Source organism: Cannabis sativa, unplaced genomic scaffold (genome assembly GCF_029168945.1).
Source record: "Cannabis sativa cultivar Pink pepper isolate KNU-18-1 unplaced genomic scaffold, ASM2916894v1 Contig3, whole genome shotgun sequence".
NCBI classification, from domain to species: domain Eukaryota; kingdom Viridiplantae; phylum Streptophyta; class Magnoliopsida; order Rosales; family Cannabaceae; genus Cannabis; species Cannabis sativa.
The window spans coordinates 201,064-228,569 of record NW_026870039.1 but is presented as its reverse complement, the minus strand read 5'-3'; the positions used below and the strand labels follow the sequence as shown (position 1 = coordinate 228,569).

At 32.1% G+C, this 27,506-nt stretch overlaps 3 protein-coding genes across 4 annotated transcripts; 1 reads left to right on the top strand and 2 right to left on the bottom strand.

The window, feature by feature from the left end:
* Positions 1-2,119: 2,119 nt before the first annotated feature.
* Positions 2,120-3,649, bottom strand: LOC115706167 (protein ALP1-like). Its single transcript, XM_061107898.1, has one exon. The coding sequence runs from the start codon at positions 3,560-3,562 to the stop codon at positions 2,246-2,248; it is 1,317 nt and encodes a 438-aa protein (XP_060963881.1). The 5' UTR covers positions 3,563-3,649; the 3' UTR covers positions 2,120-2,245.
* A 216-nt stretch (positions 3,650-3,865) lies between these two features.
* LOC133033229 (glutathione S-transferase T3-like) lies at positions 3,866-6,047 on the top strand. Of its 2 annotated transcripts, XM_061107900.1 has the most exons (3): positions 3,869-4,341; positions 4,430-4,640; positions 4,887-6,047. In XM_061107900.1, exons 1-3 carry the CDS (start codon positions 4,051-4,053, stop codon positions 5,201-5,203), a joined length of 819 nt encoding a protein of 272 aa, XP_060963883.1. In that variant the 5' UTR covers positions 3,869-4,050; the 3' UTR covers positions 5,204-6,047. The 2 variants fall into 2 exon arrangements, with proteins under 2 accessions (XP_060963882.1, XP_060963883.1); XM_061107899.1 differs by having other exon boundaries at positions 3,866-4,341; positions 4,430-6,047.
* A 12,108-nt stretch (positions 6,048-18,155) lies between these two features.
* LOC133033240 (uncharacterized) lies at positions 18,156-19,820 on the bottom strand. Its single transcript, XM_061107913.1, has 3 exons — positions 19,545-19,820; positions 19,342-19,454; positions 18,156-19,264 (listed from the first exon to the last, which is right to left on the bottom strand). Exons 2-3 carry the CDS (start codon positions 19,389-19,391, stop codon positions 18,712-18,714), a joined length of 603 nt encoding a protein of 200 aa, XP_060963896.1. The 5' UTR covers positions 19,392-19,454; positions 19,545-19,820; the 3' UTR covers positions 18,156-18,711.
* Between the last annotated feature and the right edge of the window lie 7,686 nt (positions 19,821-27,506).

Sequence of the window (27,506 nt, the reverse complement as noted above, 5' to 3'; positions counted from 1 at the left end):
GCATAATATTCCTTTCTCGGAAAATCAGTTTCCTGCTTGCCAAACAGAAGCTTTAAAGAGAGAAGTAGTATACATGGGGTCACAATTATGCTGGGTGGGGTTCCAATCATCAAAAGCAAAGGGGGGTCAGGCTGCCAACCCATGTGGATTGTCTTTAGGTAAAAGAAACCCATGAGCTTTCTGGTGACTCCATGTGAGCCTAGATAGCTCTGAGTGGACATGGCTACTATACAAACCTATAAAGCTATTACTTCTCATCATCCCCACCTATACATCTATCTATATATCTTTATACATAACCCAACATCTCTTTCTTTTGTCTCCTCCACACCAATAATTATCTTCTAAACATTCTCCATTAATTAAAAATTAAACCATATATTCACATAGGAGACCCCAGCTATACAATTTTAGTCCAATCACATTTTAATTATATAAGAGTATTATAAAAAGTGTTTGAAAAAAAAAAGTTTATATGATGGTCTACGAGAGATCTAGTGAGAGAGAGAGAATGGTTAGTGAAAAAAGCATACACAACTTTTTTTTTTTTAATCTTACCATCTCTCTCTTGTTTTCATTTTTAATCAATTAAACCACATGCATTTCAGATCTAGTAAACCCCACATCTTCAACTCTATTCATAAATACATTTCTTTTTCTCATACCATATGTATATCTGATCTGACCACTAACTGTAAAAGAAAACAGATATGATATTGAAAGATTAAAATAGGTACTTCTTTTGTAAGTGTATCGATATAATTTATCACTCTCTCTTTTGGGTTAAGTGGAGTGGACCCTAAATAGTCCTCAAGTTCCAATGCTGTGTATATGGTTACATGAATTTGGTAAAGGATTAGTCTATAGCACAGTTTCCAAACCTAAACTCCCATGTTCTCTCTCCCACCGAGTCACCGACCCACCTCTTCTGCCCACATTCTTTAATAGCCTAATGGGTTAAACCCCCACTGTATATCACATTCCTTTGCTTCCTATAAATTAAACCAAATAATAGAATGGGAAAGAAAAAGACTAGAATGAAACCACTATTTTTGGGGGCACACCACACCCTTATTATACGACTCTTATCTATATAAGAGGGGTCTAAAATGTCACTTACACCTAGCCCTTGTTTGGTCCAATCAAATAAAAAAAAATTATATATAAATGTAAGGTAAGATGAATCAGGAAAATTGTTGTAGTTTCCCATCTACTATTATTTTAGAAATGAAAAATTAGAAGTATTAAATGTGCACTGACTGACCAACCAATGACATTGTACCGTTAATTTCTATGCAAACAAACACACCCTTAGTAAAGATAAGAATTACAAAAACAGAATGGAAATAGAAATAGAATTGAATCATGTAAAAAAAAAATTAAATTAAAAGTTATTAAATTTTTCTGCTCTTATATTGAAATTAATTTTTCTTTTATTTTAAAATAAAATAATCTTTTAATTAAAACCATAAAAAAATCATTCCATTTAAAATAAAATAATTTTTTTTATTCTATTTTATTTGATTATCTCCCACAAACAACCAAAGACTACCTAACTATACTACAATTTTATATTCTTGATGGATTGAGTTGATTGGAGGAATGGATATGGGAGTGCCAAAATCAATCATGAATGATTTGAGTTTCTTATTCTTCTGCCTATGGTTTACTAGCTGCCTCTCTACTTGGATTCTTATTTATTTTTATTGTATAGACTAGAAACTAGATACAGTAGCTGAATTTTTCTTTTATGATTCATCTCCAACTTTCTATTTTAGTCCGTCAGAGCATGGAATCCCACTTATTTTATTTATATGATTATAAAAAATTATTAAGAGTATTTTTAACCAAAAACTAAAATAACTTAGAGCATCTCCAAAGAGACACCAAATTTGGTGTTACACTATCACCAAATTTGGTGTCAAAAATTATTTCTACTCCAACCACAACACCAAAAATTACACTAAAAAAATATTCCTTATTATTATATTAATTTTTTAATAAATTAAAAAAATAATATCATATTAATTAACAAAAATTACCACAATTGTTATATTTAAATAAACTTACTAATGTGATTAAATACAATAATACTGTAAAATCGGCAAAATTCGATAAATTAAAATATCATATTGCAATAACATAAATATTACATTACTAGAGAACAAACATTACATTCATGACAAAAAAATTACATTAAATTAAATTAAACTTGAAACACACACTTAAAATTAATTAAATTATATTAATTTTGTGAGTTACCATATTCGTCCCACAAGTGTTCGATTAATGCATTTCGAAGCTCAATGTGAGCATCTTTATCTTTAATTTTTCTATGTCTGGCAAGAAATTCTTGAAACCGAGCATTATCATCTTCTACCATCTCAACTTCTGGACTTGGCACTTCGACACGCTCTTCAATTGGTGCATTTAGATCACGTTCATCTTCTATTATCATATTATGCATAATAATACATGAAGTCATTATATCATGTAAAACCGTTTTATTCCAAAGACGTGCCGGTCCAGCAATAATTGCAAATCTAGATTGCAATACTCCAAATGCACGTTCAACATCTTTTCTACATGCTTCTTGTTTCATTGCAAATAGTTTCTTTTTTGGACCACGTGGATCATGGATAGTTTGAATAAGAGTGGACCATTTTGGATATATACCATCGGCTAAATAATAACCCATATTGTACTCTTTTCCTTTAATAACATAATTAGCGGGTGGAGCAATACCTTCAGCCAGATTAGCAAAAAGATGGGATGCCTCTAACACATTAATGTCATTATTAGATCCTGGTAAGCCAAAATATGCATGCCATATCCAGAGATCATAGTCAGCTACTGCTTCAAGAATAATAGTCGGGGACCCACTACGACCGGCATATTGTCCTCCCCAAGCAGTTGGACAATTTTTCCATTTCCAATGCATACAATCCAAACTTCCCAACATTCCTGGAAAACCTCGACGTTCACCAATGTGGAGTAGTCTTGCAACATCATGAGCGTTGGGTGATCGGAGATAGTGGGCTCCAAACACCTCAACAACAGCACGACAAAATCGCTTCAAGCTTTCTAAAGTTGTAGATTCTCCTATTTTGATGTATTCATCGGTAGCATCTGCCGGCATACCATATGCTAGCATACGAAATACAGCTGTAACTTTTTGCAAGCCTGATAACCCGAGTTTTCCCATTCTATCCCTTCGCTGGACAAAGTAATTGTCATGTCTTTGTATAGCATCCAAAATACGAAGGAATAAAGCACGACCCATTCGAAATCTTCGGCGAAACATCAAATCGGTAAATCGAGGATTCTCTGCAAAATAGTCGTTGAAAAGATTACGATCAGCATTTTCCCGGTCACGGTTAATAACTATATGACCAGGAATCGAGCCTCGACGTGAGCTTTGATTTTGTTGGTGTTGAGCGATACAAAAATTATTGTCAGCAGTGATTTGACCTACCACTTGCATTTCTATATCATCATAATATTCATCATCTGAAGAAGACGATGATGATAAATACGATGAACTACCAGGATAAGAATTCATATTTTTTTCAAAGTTAAATTGTATATATTTTTGGTGTGCCTCATATCATGTATGATATCCATATTTTATAGTGTAAACATTCTTATCTTCTGATTCCAAAATTAAAAGATAAGAAATCTAGTGATTTAATCTTGGCCGCTGAAATTATTTCACCACGATCTCAAACGTTGCAGTGTGTTGTAACATCACAACCTTATCTTCTGATTCCAAAATTAAAAGATAAGAAATCTAGTGATTTAATCTTGGCCGCTGAAATTATTTGACCACGATCTCAACCGTTGCAGTGTGTTGTCACATCACATCCTTATCTTCTGATTCCAAAAGTAAAAGACAAGAAATCTCACAGTTTAATCTTGGCCGCTGATATCATTTCACCACGATCTCAACCGTTGCAATGTATTTTCCTTTCCTATATAATCTCACACTTCTCATTCAATTTGATCACATCTCTTCAACATATTTCCTAAATAGCTATATTTTCTTCAAAAATGTCTTCCATTCGCGGTTCTTCTTACTCAGTAGAGGAAGATGTGCACTTGTGTCATGTCTATGTTGACATTTCTCAAGATCCAATCGTAGGAAGAAACCAATCAGGTAATAATTTTTGGGCAAGAGTTCAATCAGAGTACCACAAAGATGGAAAATTTAGTAATAAACCTCGCCCAGTAAGATCTTTGCAAACTCGAATGTCTACTATTAATAGTGCAGTTGCAAAATTAAGGGGATGTATCAACCAAATTGAAAATAAAAATCCAAGTGGTGCTTCAGCAGAAGACATTGTAAGTGTTTGTTATTATAATTTATTTATTGTTACTATCTTATTTTTCAATTTTCATTAACGTTATTACTTAATTTATATTGCAACAGTTAATTCAAGCGAAGATGTTATTAGCCCAAGATAAAAAGTACGATAAAGGCTTTAAATTTGATCATGTGTGGCACATCCTCAAAGGTATTCAAAAGTTTTCAAATGATGAAAACATCAATGCACCACGTAGATTCCAACACGAAGGTCCTAGTTTCACTTCATCGAAATCATCATCTCACAATTTTGAGTCTCCAACATCGGCATCCACTGGTATGAGTTCATTTGATCTAAACATGAATAATGAGGAAATGAATACTTATCCAACAGAAAGACCATGTGGTGTAAAAAAAGCAAAGGAAAAACAATTAGGTAATGATCAATTCAACAGACTAATGGAACAAAATAAAGAACTCATTAAAGTTATTGAAATGAGTAACAAGGATAGAAATGAACATCATAGAAGAAAGGCTGACGAAAAAATTTTATTCACGGATTTGAATTCTATATCCGATCCAGAGTTTCATAAGTACATTCAAAGTGAAAAAAGACGAATTTACAAAGAAAGGGCACAAACATCCGAAGTTGGAGAACAAGGAGAAGGATCTCAATATGAGGGATCTCAATATCAGGGATATCCAAATCAGGGATCTCAATATCAGGGATCACAATATGAGGGGTCACAATATCGAGCATCTCAAGATTCGGGACATGGCGTTGAAGATGAAGATCAACGATCTCAAGATCAAGGTGAAAGAGCTGAAAATGACTCACAAGTTTATAGTCCGTATTATGACTATCTTGGCGGATCAAGAAATAATCTTCCACATTATTAAATTGTTGTATCTCATTTTGTCTTTGAAGGATCGTATCTGTGTTATTACTTTTCCATTTAATGTTTGGTGTGTTGTATTTTAATTTTTAAATGTATGTTTAAGTTTGTAATGTTTTTATTATGTATTATTGAGTGTGCTTTAATTTTATAATGTTCTGTTGTGTAATATAAAATATGTGTACTATTGATTAATAAGAATATGATGTTTTAGTGTGTTTAATTTTAATTTTAATATGTGTTCAATTTTAAAAATTATTTTTATTGTTTAATATAAAAAAATATAATAAATTTTTACTTAAATTATAATTAAAAGAAAAAAATAATTTATGATATTCACATTTAAATTTACACAAAAATAAATATTATAAGGTGCTTTTACAATGTATTCTTCTAAATAAAAGAGTCACGCAACAGAAAGTTTGAATTTTATTTTCGGCATGTTAAATTTTTTTAAATTTTTTTAAATTTTGCAAGATGTTTTAAATAACTATAATGTACACGACCATAAAAAAAAAAGACTAAACAAGTCTCCCAAATGCCGAAACAGGTAGGAGTAAATCAGTGCACCACTTTTAAAGAAGTGCTCTATTTTCGGCTTATTAAATTTTTCTAAATTTTTTTAAATTTTACAGGATGTCTTAAATAATTATAATATACACTACTATATAAAAAAAATAGACTAAAAAAGTTTCTCGGGTGCCGAAATAAATAGGAGTAGATTCGTACATCACTTTTAAAAATGTGTATTAAAAAATTTCCCAAAAAATAATTCTTAATTTTACAAATATAATAATATAAATATATATAAATATTAATTAAATTATTAAAAAAACTAAAAAAAAAAATATGCAGTGGCTACAGTGCACGGCATATAAGCCGTGCACTGTAGATATAAATGCATTTTGCAGTGGATGATGGTGCCTCCTTGGAGCATTAACTACTCCATTTTTAATTTTTTGCTGCCTCCTTGGAGGTGCTCTTAGAAATTAAAATAGAGAGTTTTTACTCCAATCTCTCTATTTTAATTATTATTTAATTATTTTAATAATATTTTATAATTTAAAATTGTGAAATATAAACTAATTTAATAAAATAATAAAAAGTAATAATACTTTTAATTAAAATACTATTAAAAATATTTACTATTCATTCTTTATTATTGATAATTATTTTTTGTTAGCTTATTTTATTTTTTTAAAATCTCACTCTTTATTTTAACTAAGAGTGTGTTTAAAAAATATAATTGGAGATTTTTTCAAAAAAAAAAAATATATATATATAATTGGAGATGCTCTAATTAATTATAAAACATCACATCATAATAATATCATAATAATATTAGGTACCTTGATATTAATACTCTACATTATTTACAATCAAAATTGTCCATTAAAATTTTGGTGCATTATATAAGGTCACTACTACAAAAACCCCTTTTAGATGCGGTTTTTAAACTCTTTTAGCGTCGGTTTTCGCAAAATTCGCTACCGACGCTGATCAGGGCGACACTAAAGGGTTATATGAACCGACGCCATATGGACTCCTATGGCGTCGGTTCCTAGCCAATAACCGACGCCATAGGTAGCGTAGCAACTGTTAGGTTTTATGCCCTAAATAAAACTCCGTTTCAATGTAATCTATTTTATTCAACATCAATAAAGAAACAGAAGTATTTTTCATTCATTTGTGTATGTTTTGGCTCACTTTATCAATTGCTTGTCTAATTGATTTATAAATTCATCTTAAACCCTTTTCACATACTTGATCATGTTTATTGTGCTGTCATCACATTGGAAAGTAAACATGACTATGTGAATAAAGTTTCCTAGATTTATCAGACACAGGGTTTTACTGATATGATAATCTACAACAAGAGTTTACTTGTATTTGGAGAAATACTATGTTCTTTCCAGAACATTGGTTAAAGTAAAGCTCAGGTTGGATGCATGGAGTATGCATCGGAAGGGACCGATATTGAACTTTGAATTAGATTTAATTAAAGTTACCGTAAAATCTATTCAAGTCAATATCGCCAAGTTGATCCTAGATCAAATGATCTTAATCCTGTTATGATTAGGCTCAATCTTGAAAGGCTATTCGTGTTCTTTGATTTGTTAGTTAAGCCTACTTTTAGGTCAGGGTGATACGTACATTTTGGGAACACGGTAGTGCAATTGAGTGGGAGCGCTAGCATAAACATGGAATCTATAGCTTCTATCTGGCAAATAGTAAGCAAAGGATGATTTCCTTCGAGCTTGGCCAAACGAAAATAAATGGTGGAGATCTCATTTCACATAAGCTGAAATATCATTTATACGGGGTCAAGTGTTTTAAGGATAAAATACATGGTAGGGTGTTACGGTAATTTAATCCCTTTACTATGTAGATCATTCATATAGAGGATCATTGATCAAATTAGGATTATAACAATGGATAACTAATGATGTGTCTATATGGTGGAACATATAGAGCATTCTATATACTGAGAGTGCAATTCTAAGTTCTATGCGTGGATTCAACGAAGAATTAATAAGTTAGTGAATTTTAGTGCTAAATTCTTGATCTACTTATTGGAAGCTCGGTTATATAGACCCATGGTCCCCCCACTAGTTGAGATAATATTGCTTGTAAGACTCATGTAATTGGTTTTGATTAATCAATTATAATTCACAAATTAGACTATGTCTATTTGTGAAATTTTCACTAAGTAAGGGCGAAATTGTAAAGAAAGAGTTAACAGGGGCATATTTGTTAATTGTGATACTTTGTATGGTGCAATTAATAAATATGATAAATGACAATATTATTTAATAATTATTTATAGTTATTAAATAGTTAGAATTGGCATTTAAATGATTGAATTAGGAAATTGGCATTTTTGAGAAAATCAGATACAAAAGTGGTAAAATTGCAAAATTGCAAAAATCAAGGCCCAGTCCACCTAGCCTAGGGCCGGCCACTTATGTTATCTTTTTTAAATGATTTTTTCATTATTTTAATGCCATATAATTCAAGTCAAACCCTAGAAGGAATGCTATAAATAGATAGTGAAGGCTTCAGGAAAATTACACTTTCTGAATCAGAAAAACCTGAGCCTCCACTCTCTTCTCTAGCCGCCACTCTCTCTCTCTTTTCTTCCTCAAAATTTCGAACCTCTCTTAGTGATTAGAGTAGTGCCCACACACATCAAGCCATACCTCAATCATAGTGAGGAAGATTGTGAAGAAAGATCAACAAAGAAAGGAGATTCGGCATCAAGAATTCGAGAGAAGAAGATCCGGGTTCGGATCTTGATAATACTCGCTACGAGAAAGGAATCAAGGGTTAGAGATCTGAACGGAAGGAGTCATTATAATTCCGCTGCACCCAATGTAAGGTTTCTTAAACTTTATATGTGTTTAATTTATCGTTTTAGAAAGTTCATATTTAGGATGTTAATAAACATACTTGTGAGTAGATCTAAGATCCTGGTAAAATAATATCCAACAACTGGCCTCAGAGCCATGGTAATTGATTTACTTACATGAAATTTGGACTTTAAAACGATTGTTTGTATGTTCTTTGGATGGTATCATGTTGTATTGAGTGTTATTTGATGAATGATTGATGTTTGTTAAATTTTCGTGATAAATAATTCTGATTTCGATTCTGTAATTATTTTTATTGGATAGTATGGAAAAAATTAAGCAAGTTAGCCTTTTACAGAACTCAATTTGGATTTTATTTGAATTAGTTATGATTTTTTGAAGATTTGACAAAATCGGAAATTTTGTCGAAATTTTTAACGATCGCAGAACTGTCCGTACAGTTTCGGTTTTTTTCCTTTTTCTTCAATTTTTCATACCTTTTCATGGAATTAACTTCCAAATTTTTGTATGGTTTTGTATATATACTAATACTATTCCTAATTCAATTCTAATTATCATTTTGAATTAATTTTATTTTTTTTTAAATTAATTCAAGACATTAGTGTAATTTGAATTCGAATAGGATTAGTATTTATCTTTTTGCTTAAAAACCTATCTTATTTTTAAATTTGATTATATTTTATTTTTTTTAAATTTAAGGTCAGTTTTTATAAATATTTTAAAAGATATTTTGACCTTATTTAAAATAAGATAATTATAATCATGTAATTTTAAATAGATATAAGATAAAAAGTAGGTTTATTTTTTTTAATTTTTTTTAAATTTTCGAAATTTATTTTTTAATTCCGAAATTTTTTTTAATATTAAATTTTTATTTAATTATTTATTTATTCGAAATTTATTAAAAAAAAAAAAAAAAAAAAAAAAAAAAAAAAAAAAAACCTACTTCCAACTATCCACTTAACCTGTTGCGGGAGTATGTGTTTTAACTTATGTGTAAGTTTTCAAAACCTATTATTACTTGATTGCAAATAGCCATGGTTACCTTTTGCCGAATCTAATGATACCGATGGCTCCTCGTCAAGATAATAATTTGTAACGGTATAATTTACAATCTTCTTTCATCTCGTGTATGACCTAGCAACATGATAGGACCCATCCAAAGTGTGCTGTGTGAGCCTATGTGTTTAATTTTATTATAGATGCATATAGGTTAATGTTGCTAAAATAAATTATCATAATTATTGATAGGATTTATTTAGGCCCATTTAGTTTTTGGGCCTATTCAATTAATAACAGTTGTTCTTATTAAGGTTAAATTCCTCTCTTTTGGGCCTTGTGTGAGAGTTGGGAGCCATAGAAGTGGGTACGACATACTGAACCCAGCACCCCCTCACACAAACTACCCCAATTGTGAAGGCCCATTTGCACGATTTGAATGATCGTACTAGGGTTAATTACACTAGTTTAACCTAATTAAAATTGAATTAGCAACATAATTAATTTCATTTATTTTGAAATTAATTTAGAAAATCATAGTTTAAAGAATTTAATATTCTAAGCTAAACTATATGTATTTTCTTGTATTTAATTAAATATAGAATTATAACCATCTAGATTCTTTCTGGAACTTATTTTAAATTTTTCATTAAATATTCCTATTTAAGTTGATATTTAGTTATACATAACTAACCAACTTAAATCTGAATATCTTTTGAATTCAAAATTTTAAATTAAGTTGAGGAATTTTAGGAATTGGTTATTAAGATTCTTTAGATATTTTTTAAGTTGATATTTTTCAAATATTAACTTAAAATGGAATATCTTAGATATTTTTAAGTTAATATCTTTTTTGAATATTTAACTTAAAATATCTACAAAATTAAGTGGTTACAACTTAATTTTGAATTTAATTAAATACGATTTGAAAGATATTTAAGTTGATTTTTTAGATTCTTTCTAAAACAACTTAAACAAGATATTTTCAAATTTGTTCCATTTAAAATTCAAATTTTTGAATTTAATTAATAATTGAAAATTAATTAAAGTTGATTTTTTATTTAAATCAATTTTGATTTTTAATTTTTCATTATTATATTATGGAACTTATTCGATATTTATTTGAATTTATTTTTCAAATTTAAATAATAATTGAAAATTAATTAAAGTTGATTTTAATTAAACCAACTTTAATTTGTAATTTTTCATTATTATAATATCGAATATTATGATTATACAAAATACATATATATATTTTTTTAAATAATGAGCTTTTAATCAAGAGACATTCGATCTCCATTGTGGGTTTTACACCGTGTTTGTTTTAGTGAGTAATCCTCCCTAATGGAGGAACGTTCATTAGCAATTTCGCACCGTTTAACCTCGCATGATAAGTAGTTTGTAAGTGTTTTGTATGGTATAGATCACCCTAATGGTGGCGACCATACTTGACTTGCAAGTTATGAAACAATGGTGGAAGCTCATAAGATAGAATTGCCTTGACTCTCGCCTAAACGGGACAACGCGGATTCACATCTTGATCGAATAAAAGGTTGCTAGAATGTTTATCATTTTAGATGAGCTGACAACTCTATTCAATGAATGATGCTTTGACTCTCGCCTAAACGGGACACTGTGTCAGTTTGTTGAAATACCTTGGAAAATAAACTATGTTAGATTTAGTATTTCTATAACATATGTAATTACTTGTTATTTTCTAAATTGTGTATGAATTTATGAGCCAAAACCTTACTTATGTTTTATTGATGTGTTGTAGTGTCATTATGAATAACCCACACCCCGATCCTCTCTTAGTTACTATCTTAGCAAAAGAACTCTATAGTGTGAAAATGCATCCCGGTAGTTGCATTAACTCGCACTTTGTTGATGATGAATGCGAAATTCCAAAAGGCAAATCTACGGGAATTGATTTATCAAGAGAACAATGGGTCCAACTTATCCTTAATAGTCTTCCTCAGGAGTATAATGAATTTGTTATCTCTTATATGATCAACAATTCTAACTCCTCCGAGCATGGACAAGCTCGAAACGTAATTACGAGCCCATGAACGGAACTTGATTGCAATGGGTCCCCCAGGTTTGCAATCAACAATCAAAGGAAAAGGACTAGGTATGAAGGATCTAGCAAAGCGCTTCTTCAAGTACAATTATCAGACATAATCTTCTATGTTCGAATTGTAATGGAAAGGGTCATCATGAAGAACGATGTCCCAGGCTTCTAAACAATTCAAACGAAGGTAATGCTTTTGTCTTTGAATCATGTGTTTTAGAGAACGACAAATCCATCCGGATTGTTGATTCCGGTCTACTAACCATGTATGTTCTTCACTTAGTTGCTTGAAACACAGGGAAAATCTACTTCCAGGAGAGTTACAGCTTAAAGTTGGCAATGGCGAATTAGTATCGGTCAAAGCTAGAGGAAAAGCCCGCATCAAGTTTCAACAAAGATTTTTAATTTTAGAAAATGTTTTATTTATTCCAAACTTTAGTAGAAACTTGATTAGTGTCTCATGTTTGCAAACACAATCTTATATATTGAATTTTTCGAGTACAAATTGTTCAATTTCTCGTAATGGATTTCAAATATGTGTTGCTATAATGGAACAAGGGCTTTATGTTTTAAGACCGAGTACTCAAATCTCACTAAATAGTGAACTTTTCGGTGTAGCTAGACCTAGAATCCTAAAAAGAAAAGAGATTGATAATGATGATCAAACTTATCTATGGCATTTACGTTTAGGTCATATAGGCTTTGATAGACTCAATAGGCTCACCAAAGACGGTCCATTAAAAAATGTCGTCCTAGGTGAGCTGCCCGGTATGCGAGTCCCGCCTAGAAGGAAAAATGACTAAACGTTCTTTCTCTCGCAAAGGGAGAGCGTGCCAAAATCCCTCTAGGGTTAGTGCATTCGATGTACGCGGACCTTTGAATGTCAAAGCCCGAGGTGGTTATGAGTATTGTGTCACTTTCATTGACGATTTCTCTAGATATAGTTTTCTTTACCTAATGCAAAAGAAATGCGAAACGTTTGAAAAGTTTCAAGAATTTCATGCTTTGGCCCAAAACCAATTAGGTAAATCATTAAAGATCTTGCGACGATAGGGGTGGAGAATATATGGATATGCGGTTCAAAGATCATTTAATTGAACTTGGAATTGAATCCCAATACACCGCAGCTACTCCACAACAAAATGGAGTTGCGGAAAGAAGAAATCGCACTCTTTTGGAAATGGTTAGGTCTATGCCGAGTTATTCAACTCTCGTCTACGTCCTTACGGGGATATGCTATACGGATGGCAAATGACATTTTAAATGTTGTTCCATCTAAAGCGGTCCCTAAGACACCCGTCGAACTTTGGAATGGTCGAACACCTAGTTTGCGCCATTACGAATTTGGGGTGCCCCGCTCATGTCTTAAGACAGAAAGAAGGCAAACTTGAATCACGTACCGAAGTATGCATGTTTGTTGGAAATTCTAAAGAGACTAGGGGTGGACTATTTTATAGTCACAAGGATAATAAAGTGTTTGTTTCTACAAATGCTACTTTCCTTGAAGAGAACTATATTAAAGACTACAAACCGAAAAGTAAAGTTGTTCTAGAGGACTTGCTATCAGATATAAGTCCTTCCAATGTTCCGTCCTCTTCCACTCGTGAAGAAGACGATCCCACTCCCTCGGTTGAACAAGACCGAGAAATCTACTACTAAAGTTTACGTTCGAAGACAACCATACCTCGTCGTAGTGGGAGAGTTTCAACAAAACCTGCTCGTTATGGCTTGGATGGTGAAATCAATATGGTCGTAGGTGACGGTATTGATGACGATCCATTAACCTATAAACGGGCAATGGCTAGTCCGCAACGGAAACGATGGTCGGCGGAATGGATTCGAAATGGATTCCATGAAAAAGAACAAAGTACGGGAATATGTAGACGCACCTGACGACTATCATCCGATAGGATGCAAGTGGGTTTACAAGAAGAAAAGAGGAGCTGGAGGCGAAGTCGAAACTTTCAAAGCTAGACTTGTAGCCAAGGGTTATACCCAAAGAGAAGGCGTGGACTATGAGGAAACTTTTAGTCATGTTGCCATGCTCAAAACCATCCGAATTCTTCTCTCCATACCTGCTGCTTTCGATTATGAAATCTGGCAAATGGATGTCAAGACCGCCTTCCTTAATGGGGTACTTGAAGAAACCATCTATATGGAGCAACCGAAGGTTATGTTCTTCACCGGGCAAGAAAAGAAAGTTTGCAAGTTAAACAGGTCTATCTATGGACTCAAGCAAGCTTCTCGCTCATGGAACAAGAGGTTTGATGAAATCATCAAAACCTACGGCTTTCTTCAGAATGAAGATGAACCTTGTGTTTACCAACTCAAGGAAGACCAAATAGTAGTATTCCTGGTCCTTTATGTTGATGACATTTTGATCATTGGAAACAATGTCAAGAAAATGACTCACATTAAGGAATGGCTCAACACTCAATTCGATATGAAAGATTTGGGTGAAGCGACCTATGTTCTTGGTATTCGCATTATAAGAAACCGGAAGAACGAGATCTCTTGCTCTCTCTCAAACGACCTACATAGACAAAGTCTTAGAGAGATTCTCCATGAGCAACACCAATGGGGCAAACATGCCTTCTAGATATGGTATTCGTCTATCTAAGGAACGATCACCGATCGATCCTCGCAGATAGAGGACATGGCGAAAATTCCCTATGCCTCTCAGTTGGAAGTCTAATGTATGCAATGTTATGCACTAGACCTGACATCTGTTATGCTGTTGGAATCGTGAGCGAGGTATCGATCTAATCCGGGACAAGAACATTGGAATGCGGTTAAGTATATTACGAAATACTTAAAGAGTACAAGGAATCTTGTGTTAGTCTACAAGGGTGGTGCTTTAAATCCCATAGGCTACACCGATTCAGATTTCCAGGCAAGTCTTGAAGACAGGAAATCAACATCTGGGATGGTGTTTACTCTTGGGGGTGGAGCAGTGGTTTGGAGAAGTGCTAAACAAACCGCAATATCGGACTCAACTATGGAAGCTGAATACATAGCAGCAGCTGAAGCTGCAAAAGAACTTGTACGGCTAAGAAAGTTCTTCACCAAAGCATAGGAGTTGTTCTGGAATGGAAAAGCCTCGGTACTACTCTGTGATAACAATGGAGCAATAGCAAACAGTAAAGAACCTCGAAGCCACAAGAGAAGCAAACACATTGAAAGGAAGTATCACATTATCAGAGAATACGTGGCAAGAGGGGACGTACTAGTTGAGAAAGTTGACACAGAGGACAACCTAGCCGATCCATTTACCAAAGTCTTGGCCGTGACAGCCTTTGAAAAGCACCGTCGAATTTAGGATTAATTGATATGTACTAATTAGTTTTATATTAGTGCAAGTGGGAGTTTGTTAGGTTTTATGCCCTAAATAAAACTCCGTTTCAATGTAATCTATTTTATTCAACATCAATAAAGAAACGGAAGTATTTTTCATTCATTTGTGTATGTTTTGGCTCACTTTATCAATTGCTTGTCTAATTGATTTATAAATTCATCTTAAACCCTTTTCACATACTTGATCATGTTTATTGTCTTGTCATCACATTGGAAAGTAAACATGACTATGTGAATAAAGTTTCCTAGATTTATCGGACACGGGTTTTACCGATATGATAATCTACAACAAGAGTTTACTTGTATTTGGAGAAATACTATGTTCTTTCCGAACATTGGTTAAAGTAAAGCTCGGGTTGGATGCATGGAGTATGCATCGGAAGTGGACCGATATTGAACTTTGAATTAGATTTAATTAAAGTTACCGTAAAATCTATTCAAGTCAATATCGCCAAGTTGATCCTAGATCAAATGATCTTAATCCTGTTATGATTAGGCTCAATCTTGAAAGGCTATTCGTGTTCTTTGATTTGTTAGTTAAGCCTACTTTTAGGTCAGGGTGATACGTACATTTTGGGAACACGGTAGTGCAATTGAGTGGGAGCGCTAGCATAAACATGGAATCTATAGCTTCTATCTGGCAAATAGTAAGCAAAGGATGATTTCCTTCGAGCTTGGCCAAACGAAAATAAATGGTGGAGATCTCATTTCACATAAGCTGAAATATCATTTATACGGGGTCAAGTGTTTTAAGGATAAAATACATGGTAGGGTGTTACGGTAATTTAATCCCTTTACTATGTAGATCATTCATATAGAGGATCATTGATCAAATTAGGATTATAACAATGGATAACTAATGATGTGTCTATATGGTGGAACATATAGAGCATTCTATATACTGAGAGTGCAATTCTAAGTTCTATGCGTGGATTCAACGAAGAATTAATAAGTTAGTGAATTTTAGTGCTAAATTCTTGATCTACTTATTGGAAGCTCAGTTATATAGACCCATGGTCCCCCCACTAGTTGAGATAATATTGCTTGTAAGACTCATGTAATTGGTTTTGATTAATCAATTATAATTCACAAATTAGACTATGTCTATTTGTGAAATTTTCACTAAGTAAGGGCGAAATTGTAAAGAAAGAGTTAACAGGGGCATATTTGTTAATTGTGATACTTTGTATGGTGCAATTAATAAATATGATAAATGACAATATTATTTAATAATTATTTATAGTTATTAAATAGTTAGAATTGGCATTTAAATGATTGAATTAGGAAATTGGCATTTTTGAGAAAATCAGATACAAAAGTGGTAAAATTGCAAAATTGCAAAAATCAAGACCCAGTCCACCTAGCCTAGGGCCGGCCACTTATGTTATCTTTTTTAAATGATTTTTTTCATTATTTTAATGCCATATAATTCAAGTCAAACCCTAGAAGGAATGCTATAAATAGATAGTGAAGGCTTCAGGAAAATTACACTTTCTGAATCAGAAAAACCTGAGCCTCCACTCTCTTCTCTAGCCGCCACTCTCTCTCTCTTTTCTTCCTCAAAATTTCGAACCTCTCTTAGTGATTAGAGTAGTGCCCACACACATCAAGCCATACCTCAATCATAGTGAGGAAGATTGTGAAGAAAGATCAACAGCAAAGGAGATTCAGCATCAAGAATTCAGAGAAGAAGATCCAGGTTCAGATCTTGATAATACTGCCTGAGTAAAGGAATCAAGGGTTAGAGATCTGAACGGAAGGAGTCATTATAATTCCGCTGCACCCAATGTAAGGTTTCTTAAACTTTATATGTGTTTAATTTATCGTTTTAGAAAGTTCATATTTAGGATGTTAATAAACATACTTGTGAGTAGATCTAAGATCCTGGTAAAATAATATCCAACAGCAACCTACGCCAAAAGGTCGCGAATTTCAATTTTTTCAATTTTTTTAATTTAATTATATAATTTTAATTACATTTTAATTATATATTTATTAATTTATATATTATTTTATTTAATTTAAATTATAAATTTATTTTTTAAAATGTAAATTAAATATTATTTAAATTTGGGTAAAATACATAATTTCATTTCATAAAAGTAATTAAATATTACACAAACACTAATGTAAAATTAGTCAAAAATATTAATAAGTTAATAAATCTAACTACAAATCTAACTACAAGTTAATCTATAAAAATTACATAATGAAGGAAAATTCTTGGGCCTTTCAACCTCAATCGTCAACGTGAATCAGCGCCATCAATTGTTCTATCCACTTTCGCTGTAGTGGTAACAATTCCGTTTTAGAATCGTATTGCTTCTTACCCCCAAACTGTTAAAAAAATTAAAAATTTATATTAGTTTATATATATGTATATTATATATTTGTTTTTATAATAAATATATACTATAATCAATAATTAAAACTTACAGCTTTTTGATCTTGTATGTAACGACTGGGGTTTGCACGTGCGATGATGTCAGTGATATATTTCAAAACATAAAAACTACATTCTTGGCTTTTAGGTTGTCTTGGACAGTTTGCTTGGTTAATTCCTAGCCACGGGCCAAGATACTCATGTGCGTTTTCTATATACATGAATGCCCTGTTTTGGAAAATTATATTAGCATTTCAATTCGTTAGTTAATTTAAATTTGTTACATAAGAAGTCATTAAATTATTACCTTCCGATCATTTGTTCTATTTCTTCGGGAATTGGGCAGCCTTTTACAGGGTTTAAATGAATAATTTTCCTTGGCGTAACCACCACTAGCGTCCAATGCATCCTAGAAAATTATATTGGAATATAAGTAAGATAGTATAAAAATAATTTGAAGTCATAATATAGAAATGAACAATTAGCACTAAAGAATTTTAATAAAGTTTACCCGATATTCCAAGAAATAAAGAACATTTGGTGGTTGTTATTCATTAATGATAACCAATTAGCCAATTGTCTTGCCGCATCGTCAAACGACTGACTCTTTTCTTCATCGGTGATCCCATGCACTACGAGAAGCTCTGGGTCGTAAAACTTGAAAATTTTCCTCAGACCGTTGATGCTCTCCCATATGTGCCTGCCAAAAAAAGTGTTAGTGTCTTATAATAATTTGACTATAATTTGATATAAGGTTGATTGGATTAAAGAAGAGTATACATCATTCCAAACAGCATTCCCTGGTTGCCGATGTAGTCACACGTAGCAACCTGCTGCAAATCCTCTCCAGATAACGTGATCTGGGTACGCGGTGCAATGAATCCTCGGGGGATAGGAATTGTGATTATATCACGTTTATCTTTGAGCCTCAGGAATTCATGAATCATCCATTTTAGCGAATTAGGGATCAACGCCATCTTCTCTTCCGTGAACAAGTCATCTTCCCGTGCACCACCGCCTTGTGGAGAAAGCATCAGAGCTTTCCCCTTCGATGCATCACGTCTTGAGGGCGGTTGAGCGAGTGGACCCTAAACAAAACATAACATAATATATATATATATATATCAAATTTTATCCAAATTCTACCGAAATTTCGGCAGCATAACAGTTGTAATTGAATGCCCCTAAAAATTTTAAATATGCCTGTATAACGACAAATAACACATATATAACAGTAGTTTGTTCATCCATCCCACCGCAGCACATATATTCGCAGAACCTACTTCACTACGGATGAATATTGAAGATATTCAAACTCCACTAATCATTAATAATTAATTTATAAGAGAAGTTACCTCGGTTGTTAGAATTAAGTGTTTAGGCCAAGGAAGGAACATCTGGTATACGTCCCTAACATATCTGTACTCTTCAATTGGGACTGAGATTTCAGCGTCCTCTGGCAGGATTTCTGAAACCATAATCCGGGCATGTGAATCATCGTAGTTCTGGCAGTGAACTTGGATTATACCAACATGCTCGTACAAATACCCTCGGGCCACAATGTTGTCGATGTTGTCAGAGCAGAGATGTACTTGCTGATTAAGGGCCGCATGGTCATCGAAATTGTACAGGATACCTTGGTCGTTGAGGGAAATAAACTCCTCAGCATAAGTTTGTGGTTGTACCTCATCTTGAGGAGCGTATGGTTGTGGAACATACGCCTCACCAGCCACCTCTCCTTCTTCCTCTTGTTCGACAGCATTTCTCTTCTGCTTAAGGGATTGGACTTCGGCTTTTAATTTTTCAATCTCCTTCGCTTGCCGAGCCACAACATCAGACACTTCCCTTTTCTTCCCGCCGAACAGTTGAGATGCCCTGGTCAGGAACCTACAAATCATAAAATGCAAATTAGCTACGATTTTATTTGTGTAACTAAATAAATAACATTTCAAGTAATAGCATACCCAGTAGCCCTGACACGTCCAGGATGCTCTGGTGTCCCGAGCGCCTGCATCAGGATATCGTTTTGGCCCTGGACCTGAATTTGTCCCTGACTAAGCTTCTCCTCTAATTGAGCCTAATGCACGCATATATTCAAGCAATTAGTATATCAATTATATACACTAACTCATGAGTAGAACTCAATTAAGGATTAATATATACTTACTATCTTCTCTGCAATTTCCTTGTCGTAATCAGTGACAAGTTTTCGACTCTTGGTGCGAGATTTAATCCAAACACAGTGGCGGGGGAGATCTGCAACTTCGAGATCCTTTTTCTACATAACGTTATAACAATGAAATGAGTACCAATTAAATTTTATAGCACATTATAGCACATTAAATTTTAAGCATTACTTACCACAGCTTCCCGTACGTTCACCATTCCACTCCGACCACTTCGATGTCTGGATTGAATTTTTGAGGAACGTTCACGTTGCACCTTACTCAATTCCTACAATGCCAAAAAAATACATTAGATACATGTACTTGTATTTAAGAGTTTATCTTAGTGTTAATATAATTAGCGTACCAGAAATTCAGGAGTTAGTCAACTTTCAACAAATTTGCACCAATCAGCAGCGTCGATCTCGGGGTGCTTTTCAGGGACTTGTCCCAGTCGTCCCAGATCCTTCTCTTTCAAAGAGGGCATTATGATGTTTTTTGTCATCCTATTCTTGAAGTCTTTCATTAACTTCCCAGCTAGGATGAGACAATCATGTTTGAAGGAGTCCGGCATAATGAACCCCGTCTATTTTGCGGGCCTGATATCATTAAAGAAAGCATGTTAAATTTCCTCTTCATCACTAACCAGGGAGGAAGATTGTACATAACTAGGAAGACAGGCCATGAACTATGACGACTACTTAGAGATCTATGTGGATTTACTCCATCCGCAGACAGACCGAGACGAATGTGTCTTGGTTCGATTTGAATTCAGGATTTATGCAGTTTACTTTTTTCCAAGCTTGGGAATCTGCAGAATGTCTGAGTTTTCCATCTTTCACTCTCTTGGTCTCATGCCAAATCAAATTTTCAGAATGTTCTGCACTACGATATAATCGTTTCAGTCGCGGAATCAAAGGCATGTACCACATCACTTTTTGGGGGATAAGTTTCCTATTCTCCTTACTCTTGTTTACTTTATGGCGGGATAAACCGCAAGTCGAGCAATAATTCATGTCTGCATATTCCTTACGATATAAAATGCAATCGTTCGGACATGCATGAATTTTTTCATACTTCAATCGTATAGAATGTAACGTTTTTTTCACTTCATAAGTAGATTTCGGGAAGCAGTTGGCAAATGGTAAGGTATCTTTAAAAGCAGCTAAAAATTGAGTAAAACATTTATCGCTCACTCCATTTTCTGCTTTTATGTTGTAAAACTTTACCATTGTTGGTAATCTTAGTTTTTTACAATCATCGAACAGGGGTTTATCAGCATCACTAAGAAAATTATCGAATTTCTCAGGATCATTAAGAAATTCCTCATGTGCTTCGTTAAGCAAGTCCAATGGATAATCATCGAAATCATTACCCTCGATATCATCTACCCCTTGCTTTCCTAATGGATATGGATCATTAGGTAAATGTTCGCCATGGTAATACCAATTAGTATAACTTCTATTGAAACCTCGTAAATACACATGGTCCTTAATCATTGTAATATTCCCTTTAGATACATTACAACAATCTACACACGGACAATGAATACGATCGTGATTTTTAGAATTCTTTAAGGCAAACTCTAAAAATGCATCGAACCCTACTTGAAATCGCAGTGTGTCTCTCTCCTCACGCATCCATGATTTATCCATAACAAAAATCCTATCCAAAAAAAATCAGTATTTAGTAACTAATTATAGCTAGTTACTAATTACACAATGTAACTAACTAAGTTTCTCACAATTTATTCATATTAATTTATAAATTACTCAAATTCTCGTTTTAGATTAGTTCTTAGGTTGTTTTGTTGATTAGAATGTTGGTAAAATGTTAAATATTTTTAATAAAAAAAGTTGAGGGGAAAAGTTTTTGGTAAAGCAATAAGGGTATTAACTAATATTTTCCCCTTTTAATTAACTTTTGCTCTTTATTTTCTTTGAAAAATAAAAATCCACATTAAACCTCTCAAATGAAAGAAAAAAAAAATAAAAAAAGAAGGATTTTATATGTTTATTTTATTAATATATTTAGTAACTAATTATAGCTAGTTACTAATTACACAATGTAACTAACTAAGTTTCTCACAATTTACTCATATTAATTTATAAATTACTCAAATTCTCGTTTTAGATTAGTTCATGTTATTAGGTTGTTTAGTTGATTAGAATGTTGGTAAACTTAAAAAGTTTACATAAATGTGTATATAATTATTTTTTATGTGACCTAACTTCTTATCACTATTGTTGCCCCTGATTTTGCCCAATATACGTGGACCAACCGGACAAGGACACGTGGATCAAACAGCTTAACATTTGAACTATTTGCTAAGTCCTTATGTAATAAGGCAGCATCCGGGACATGCCTCCCGGAGAAGTCATAGGGAGCCCCATACGCTCCCGGAAGCCCAAGTAATACTAAAGCATCTCCGCGAGGTGTCAGGCTTCCCCTGAGCAATCAAATTGCATTTAATGCCGCATGGGAGGAAACGTGTTGGGACTGCTACACGCAATAAAGTCTGACGGCACAACCCCCAATCTGCAGCTACGAAGTAATGATCATTTAAGTCTATTGACGACTACACTGTGAAGAGTCACATCAGTCAAAAGACAATAAGGACATTCCACATAAAAGCCCTACAGCACCTAGGGATTTGACCATGCATTTCTCATGGTATATTCATTGGGAATGCCCAACTTTATGGATACTTACAGATACACTTGTACAATAATTCTGGGGATCACCCCACCAAAAACACTATAAATACCCCCTCAAAGCTCATTAAATAGGGTCGAGAATCTTGGGTTTCATAAGAGCAGGAAGAGTAAATACTCACCAAGAACATTCTCTGTATTTATAAAGAGTAAACACTCACCAAATACATTCTTTGTATTAAAGACATCTATAAATAAGATAGACTCGTGGACTAAGGCTCATTAATGCCCCAACCACGTAAAAATCCTTCTCTAATTTTCTTACAGCTCTCTAATCTTATAATATTTTATTGGTCGCCGAAAACCTCGGTCAACAACTATGTTACAATTAACTAGTTATTTGTGTTATGTAAATATTATGAATGGTTTTAGTAAGATTTATCCTAATTCTACCGAAATTTCAGCAGCATAACGGCTGTAATTGGACGTTCCCAAAAATTTTACAAGTGCCTAAAATAGCAAACAAAACAGATAAACAATACAAAATTTATCCACCCATCCGACCGCAGTACATGTATTTGCAGAACCTACTTCACTACGGATGAGTATTTAAGATATTCAAACTCAACTAACATGCATTGATAATTAATTATATAATAAGAAAAAGTTAGTTAAAGTATATACCTATAATTGCAAGCTGAAATACGCTACACACAAAATTATGCCGAACCTACAATATAAAGAAATACAACGAAATTACAAAATTAATTATTTCATTACTTATAACTAGTTATAAAAAATTGTAACAAGTTACTTAGTTACTAAATTATACATACATATATATAATCATTTATATCTCACACTATTATCTCAAAAAAATAAAATTATATCACACACTAATTCAATTTTAAATTTTTTATTTCTAAACGAATGAAATCCCTCCAATGTCATTTTATTCACAATAAATATATATTACAAAAAATATATAAAATACAATTACAAAATTTATTTCCATAAAAAAATATACACACACTATATACACACAATATATACACACATTATATACAAATATTCAATAAAATATACAAATACATATATATACTATACATTGAGGTATAAATTATTACCTAATAACCGCAATTCGACGACCACCATAAAAATTCCCGGCACTATACAAATAAAACACAATAATATTACTAATAAAATAAAAAAACTCAAATAATAATTTACAAAAACCAAAAATAAAACAATGTACATAATAAAAATGAATAGAAACAATATTTATACCTTAAACGAGGTTGAGATTCAAGGATTTCTCAAGAAAAATGGGTGGCCGGATTTCAAACCCAAACTTTACTATTTGGGTTCGGATGACACTCAAAGAGGGTAAAAAATTAAAACTTTTTAGGTGTATGTTATTAAGTATCGAAAATGGAGGATTTAAAAAAAAATGGGCTCAAATGGTTGAGAAATGGGGGAGATATGGTGGGGAGGAGGTGGGTTCGGCGAGGGTTTTGCTAAGAAATGGGCTCTCTGGTTTTGCTGGTTGCTGAGTGAAGTGGGAAGGAAGAAGACGATCGAACAACATATACCCTGATTGACCCTATGGCGTCGGTTCTTTCATAGGAGCCAACGGCATAAGGTACACGTGTCAGCAAACACGTGTACCATATGCCGTCGATTCCTATGAAGGAACCGACGCCATAGGGTCGTCCAGAAAAAAAAAATTATATTTAATTTTCAACCGCCTCTAAATGGTATAATACAATTTTATACCTACGGTTTTTATCAAAAAACTGCCTCTAAATGTCAATTTCGAACATAGCGGGTATTTTCACACCCTTTAGCTTCCCTTTTTATAAATGGGGTTGAAAAAACTGTCTCTAAAGGCTAACATTGTAGTAGTGGGTAAAATTTAACCCTCTAATTTCTTTATTTCTATATATAAAGTACAACTATTTAACAAAAATTGTTATATTTATTATGTAATATTATTTATGAATGTCCAAATCACCATATTAATTATTACCATTGATGTGTGAAGTGGGACTGCAGGGAGGCAAACTTCTTTTCAGATTGTCTTCAATTAGTTGCTGCTATAAATAAGTCTGTCATCCCGGTTTGGCAACTCTCTTCTCAATTCTTGCATTTGTTTAATTGTCTTTCTTTTGTAGCTCATGGTTGTGTGTTTTGGCTGCCCCGTTCGACTAACTCGGTGGCTCACAACGTGGCGGCTTGGGCTACGTCTCACAATGTTTTTCACCCCCTGTTGGAAAGGGAAGTAGCACCCTTTGTTGCTACTATAAAATGATTTCTCTTTGCTGGTTTTTAATGAAGTTTCTGTTATAAAAAAAAAAAAAATTATCACCATTGATGTTTGATTGTATTTTTCTTTATTGCATATTAATTTAGTTTTCCATTCCCTTAGTCAATACTTTTATATAAATAAGGGTTCACCCCATTGAAATAAACAACTGAGAAATTCTCATTCACTTAATTTCTCTTTATCTCTTCATCATCATCTTCTTCTTCTTCTTCTTTTCTTCTTATCTATTTTATATTATTCTATATTATTTTATAACACGTTATCAGCACGAGTCTTTGCCCAAGCCTCAAGGTAAATATTTTATTAAAGTTCTTGAATTGTTTTAAGGTCACGATACACTAAATATATATTTATATATATACTCATCTAACTGAAATAATTTCAAAAACCCATTTTTTTCTTCTATCTAATTTTTTATTTATATATTTATATATTATATATGTATATTTATGTTCTTATTCTTATATGTTTATTATTGAATTCATATATATACATATATTGTATACTTTTATTGTTTATCTATGATATGATAGAGAAAATTTATATAAATTATACATATATCCAGAAGATTATGTATCATCGATAAAATATTGCATATATCCTGAAGATTATGCATCCTCAATAAAATCTTGCATATATCCTGAAGATTATGCAAACGTAATATTCATTATATAGTTGACTGATGTACAATGAAAGAGATGTACACATATTTATATATATGTTCTTGTATTCCTAGAGGACAATGAAAAGCAATCTAATATCGATATAGGTTTTGACAAACATTTCATGAAGTAAATATTTTATATTTGTCAAAAAAAATATTGTATTTATGTGAATACAACTAAAGAATCATTAAAAATAATTATTATTGATGTAATTTTATAGAGGATTTTGAATACCCAAAAAAGAATATTAAGAAAATTGCATTGAAACATCAAAGTATAAGAATAACAATGAACATGACTAATGTTATTTAAATACATGAGACATGCTTTTATTGTTCATCATTCTCTGGAGAGAATGATACGAATTAAATTCAATTACTTTTAAAGATTGTTTGTATTCTACATATTAGTCATGTTATTGTACATTATTATTACTTGCAATATTTATATAGGAAATTATTGCATGCGATATATATTAAAGATTAAATTTTTCATACATCTTAAAGATTATGCAAAAAATTGTATTCATATATTCTTTGAAATATTGTAAAAGAAATTGCTGAATAATTTTTTATGGATGAACAATTAATAATTTTTTAAGAAATTTATAATAATGTTCTACTTGTTCAATGTCATTCCCTGAAATGAATGCAATAATTTTAAATAATCGATGGCATTATTTACTACTCAAATATTTCCAAAAGAATGTGGAAACAACCAAAAGATGAAATACCACACACAATCAAAGTGCATGAAATCTATAAATCATGTACATGTGGAATTGAATAATAGTAGTCACATACCTGTAATACGGACACACGAATAATCAAGATAAAATTATATTTGATTATTGAGTAGAATGTGAATTGTACATATATTTTAGTATATCACAAATTTATTGTACATTTAAAATATTTAAATATCATTCCCTGAAGAGAATGAATATACATGAAATTCTATTTCAAAGAATATAGATTTTACATATATTGGTAATGCTAGAAGCAAATTACTATATACATATTTTATTATTTCTTGAAATCAATAGTTTCAAACTATTGTTGGTACAAAATATGTATATATACATTTACTATTTAATTCAGTTTGCATATTCTCAGAAGTGAATATATAATTTACTTATATTTGTTAGTGATCTAATATAATCTTATATAGTCAAAGTGATAAAGATTCACAAAATAGATTATTTGAAAAGCTTCTTGAAGAAGTCTTACATACAATTGCTACTTGGAGAAGTAAAATATCTATGTATGTACCTAGATGTATAACTTTTATCTAGTTATGAAAGTGACAAGAAATAACTTATTGTATGTACTGGTTGTACATTTAAATATATAATATATCAAGTCATGATAATTAGATTGATGAATAGTCTGTTAATAAATTAGACGACACGTTAGAAAGATACGGGGAAAAATGAATGATATATTATGGTTATATCTATTTGACCATTACAATAACATGATGGAGTTGTCATGTACTTTTTAAATTATACACATCATTGAATTGATGATAGTGATTCTTGAAAAAATATAAAGTTTGATAAACATATTAGTAACTCCTGAAGAGTGTATATGTTTTGAAGAATAATATAATTATTTTACTTGTGTATATAAAAATGAAACTTGTAATGATTACTTATATGTTGTAGTAATTTTACATTACCTTATGAAAGTTTCATTGAAATACAAATTATAGTGAACCTGAAGTTTATGAATTGAGTTATATTGATATGATCAATCATATACAATAAATTGTCAAAGGATTTGACTAAATTTTGTTGAAGAACTAGAAGATTCTTCTCATTGTTAATTTATAAGGCTCAAAAGAAGAATGTGGATATATTTGCACATAGAAAATATTTAAATTATATTTCTTTAACAATCTTGAGCCATTATTAGATTTTTATTGCATAGTTTCTTATCGATGTGATAAGATCATATGATCATGGATTTACAAAATTTGTAAATTTATGTATTTCTAATTGTATACGTATGACTCATTCTTAGAAATGAATTAAGTTCATAAGTATTGAACTTGAACTTGAAGTTCAATGTATATAATATATATGAGTTTAAATAAATATTGATTTATTGTGATATATTAAAATTCCTACTAGTGTATTAATATTATTACATATCACAATTTTTAAAATTCTCTCGATCAGGGGAAGAGAAGCAGTTGGGATCGATGATAACTTTTGACAAATGATCCTTGCACAAAGTATATAAGAACGATATAGTTCAAAATGATCTATACCAACTGCAAATCAATATTATTCAAAGTTGAGTTAGAATGAGTTAA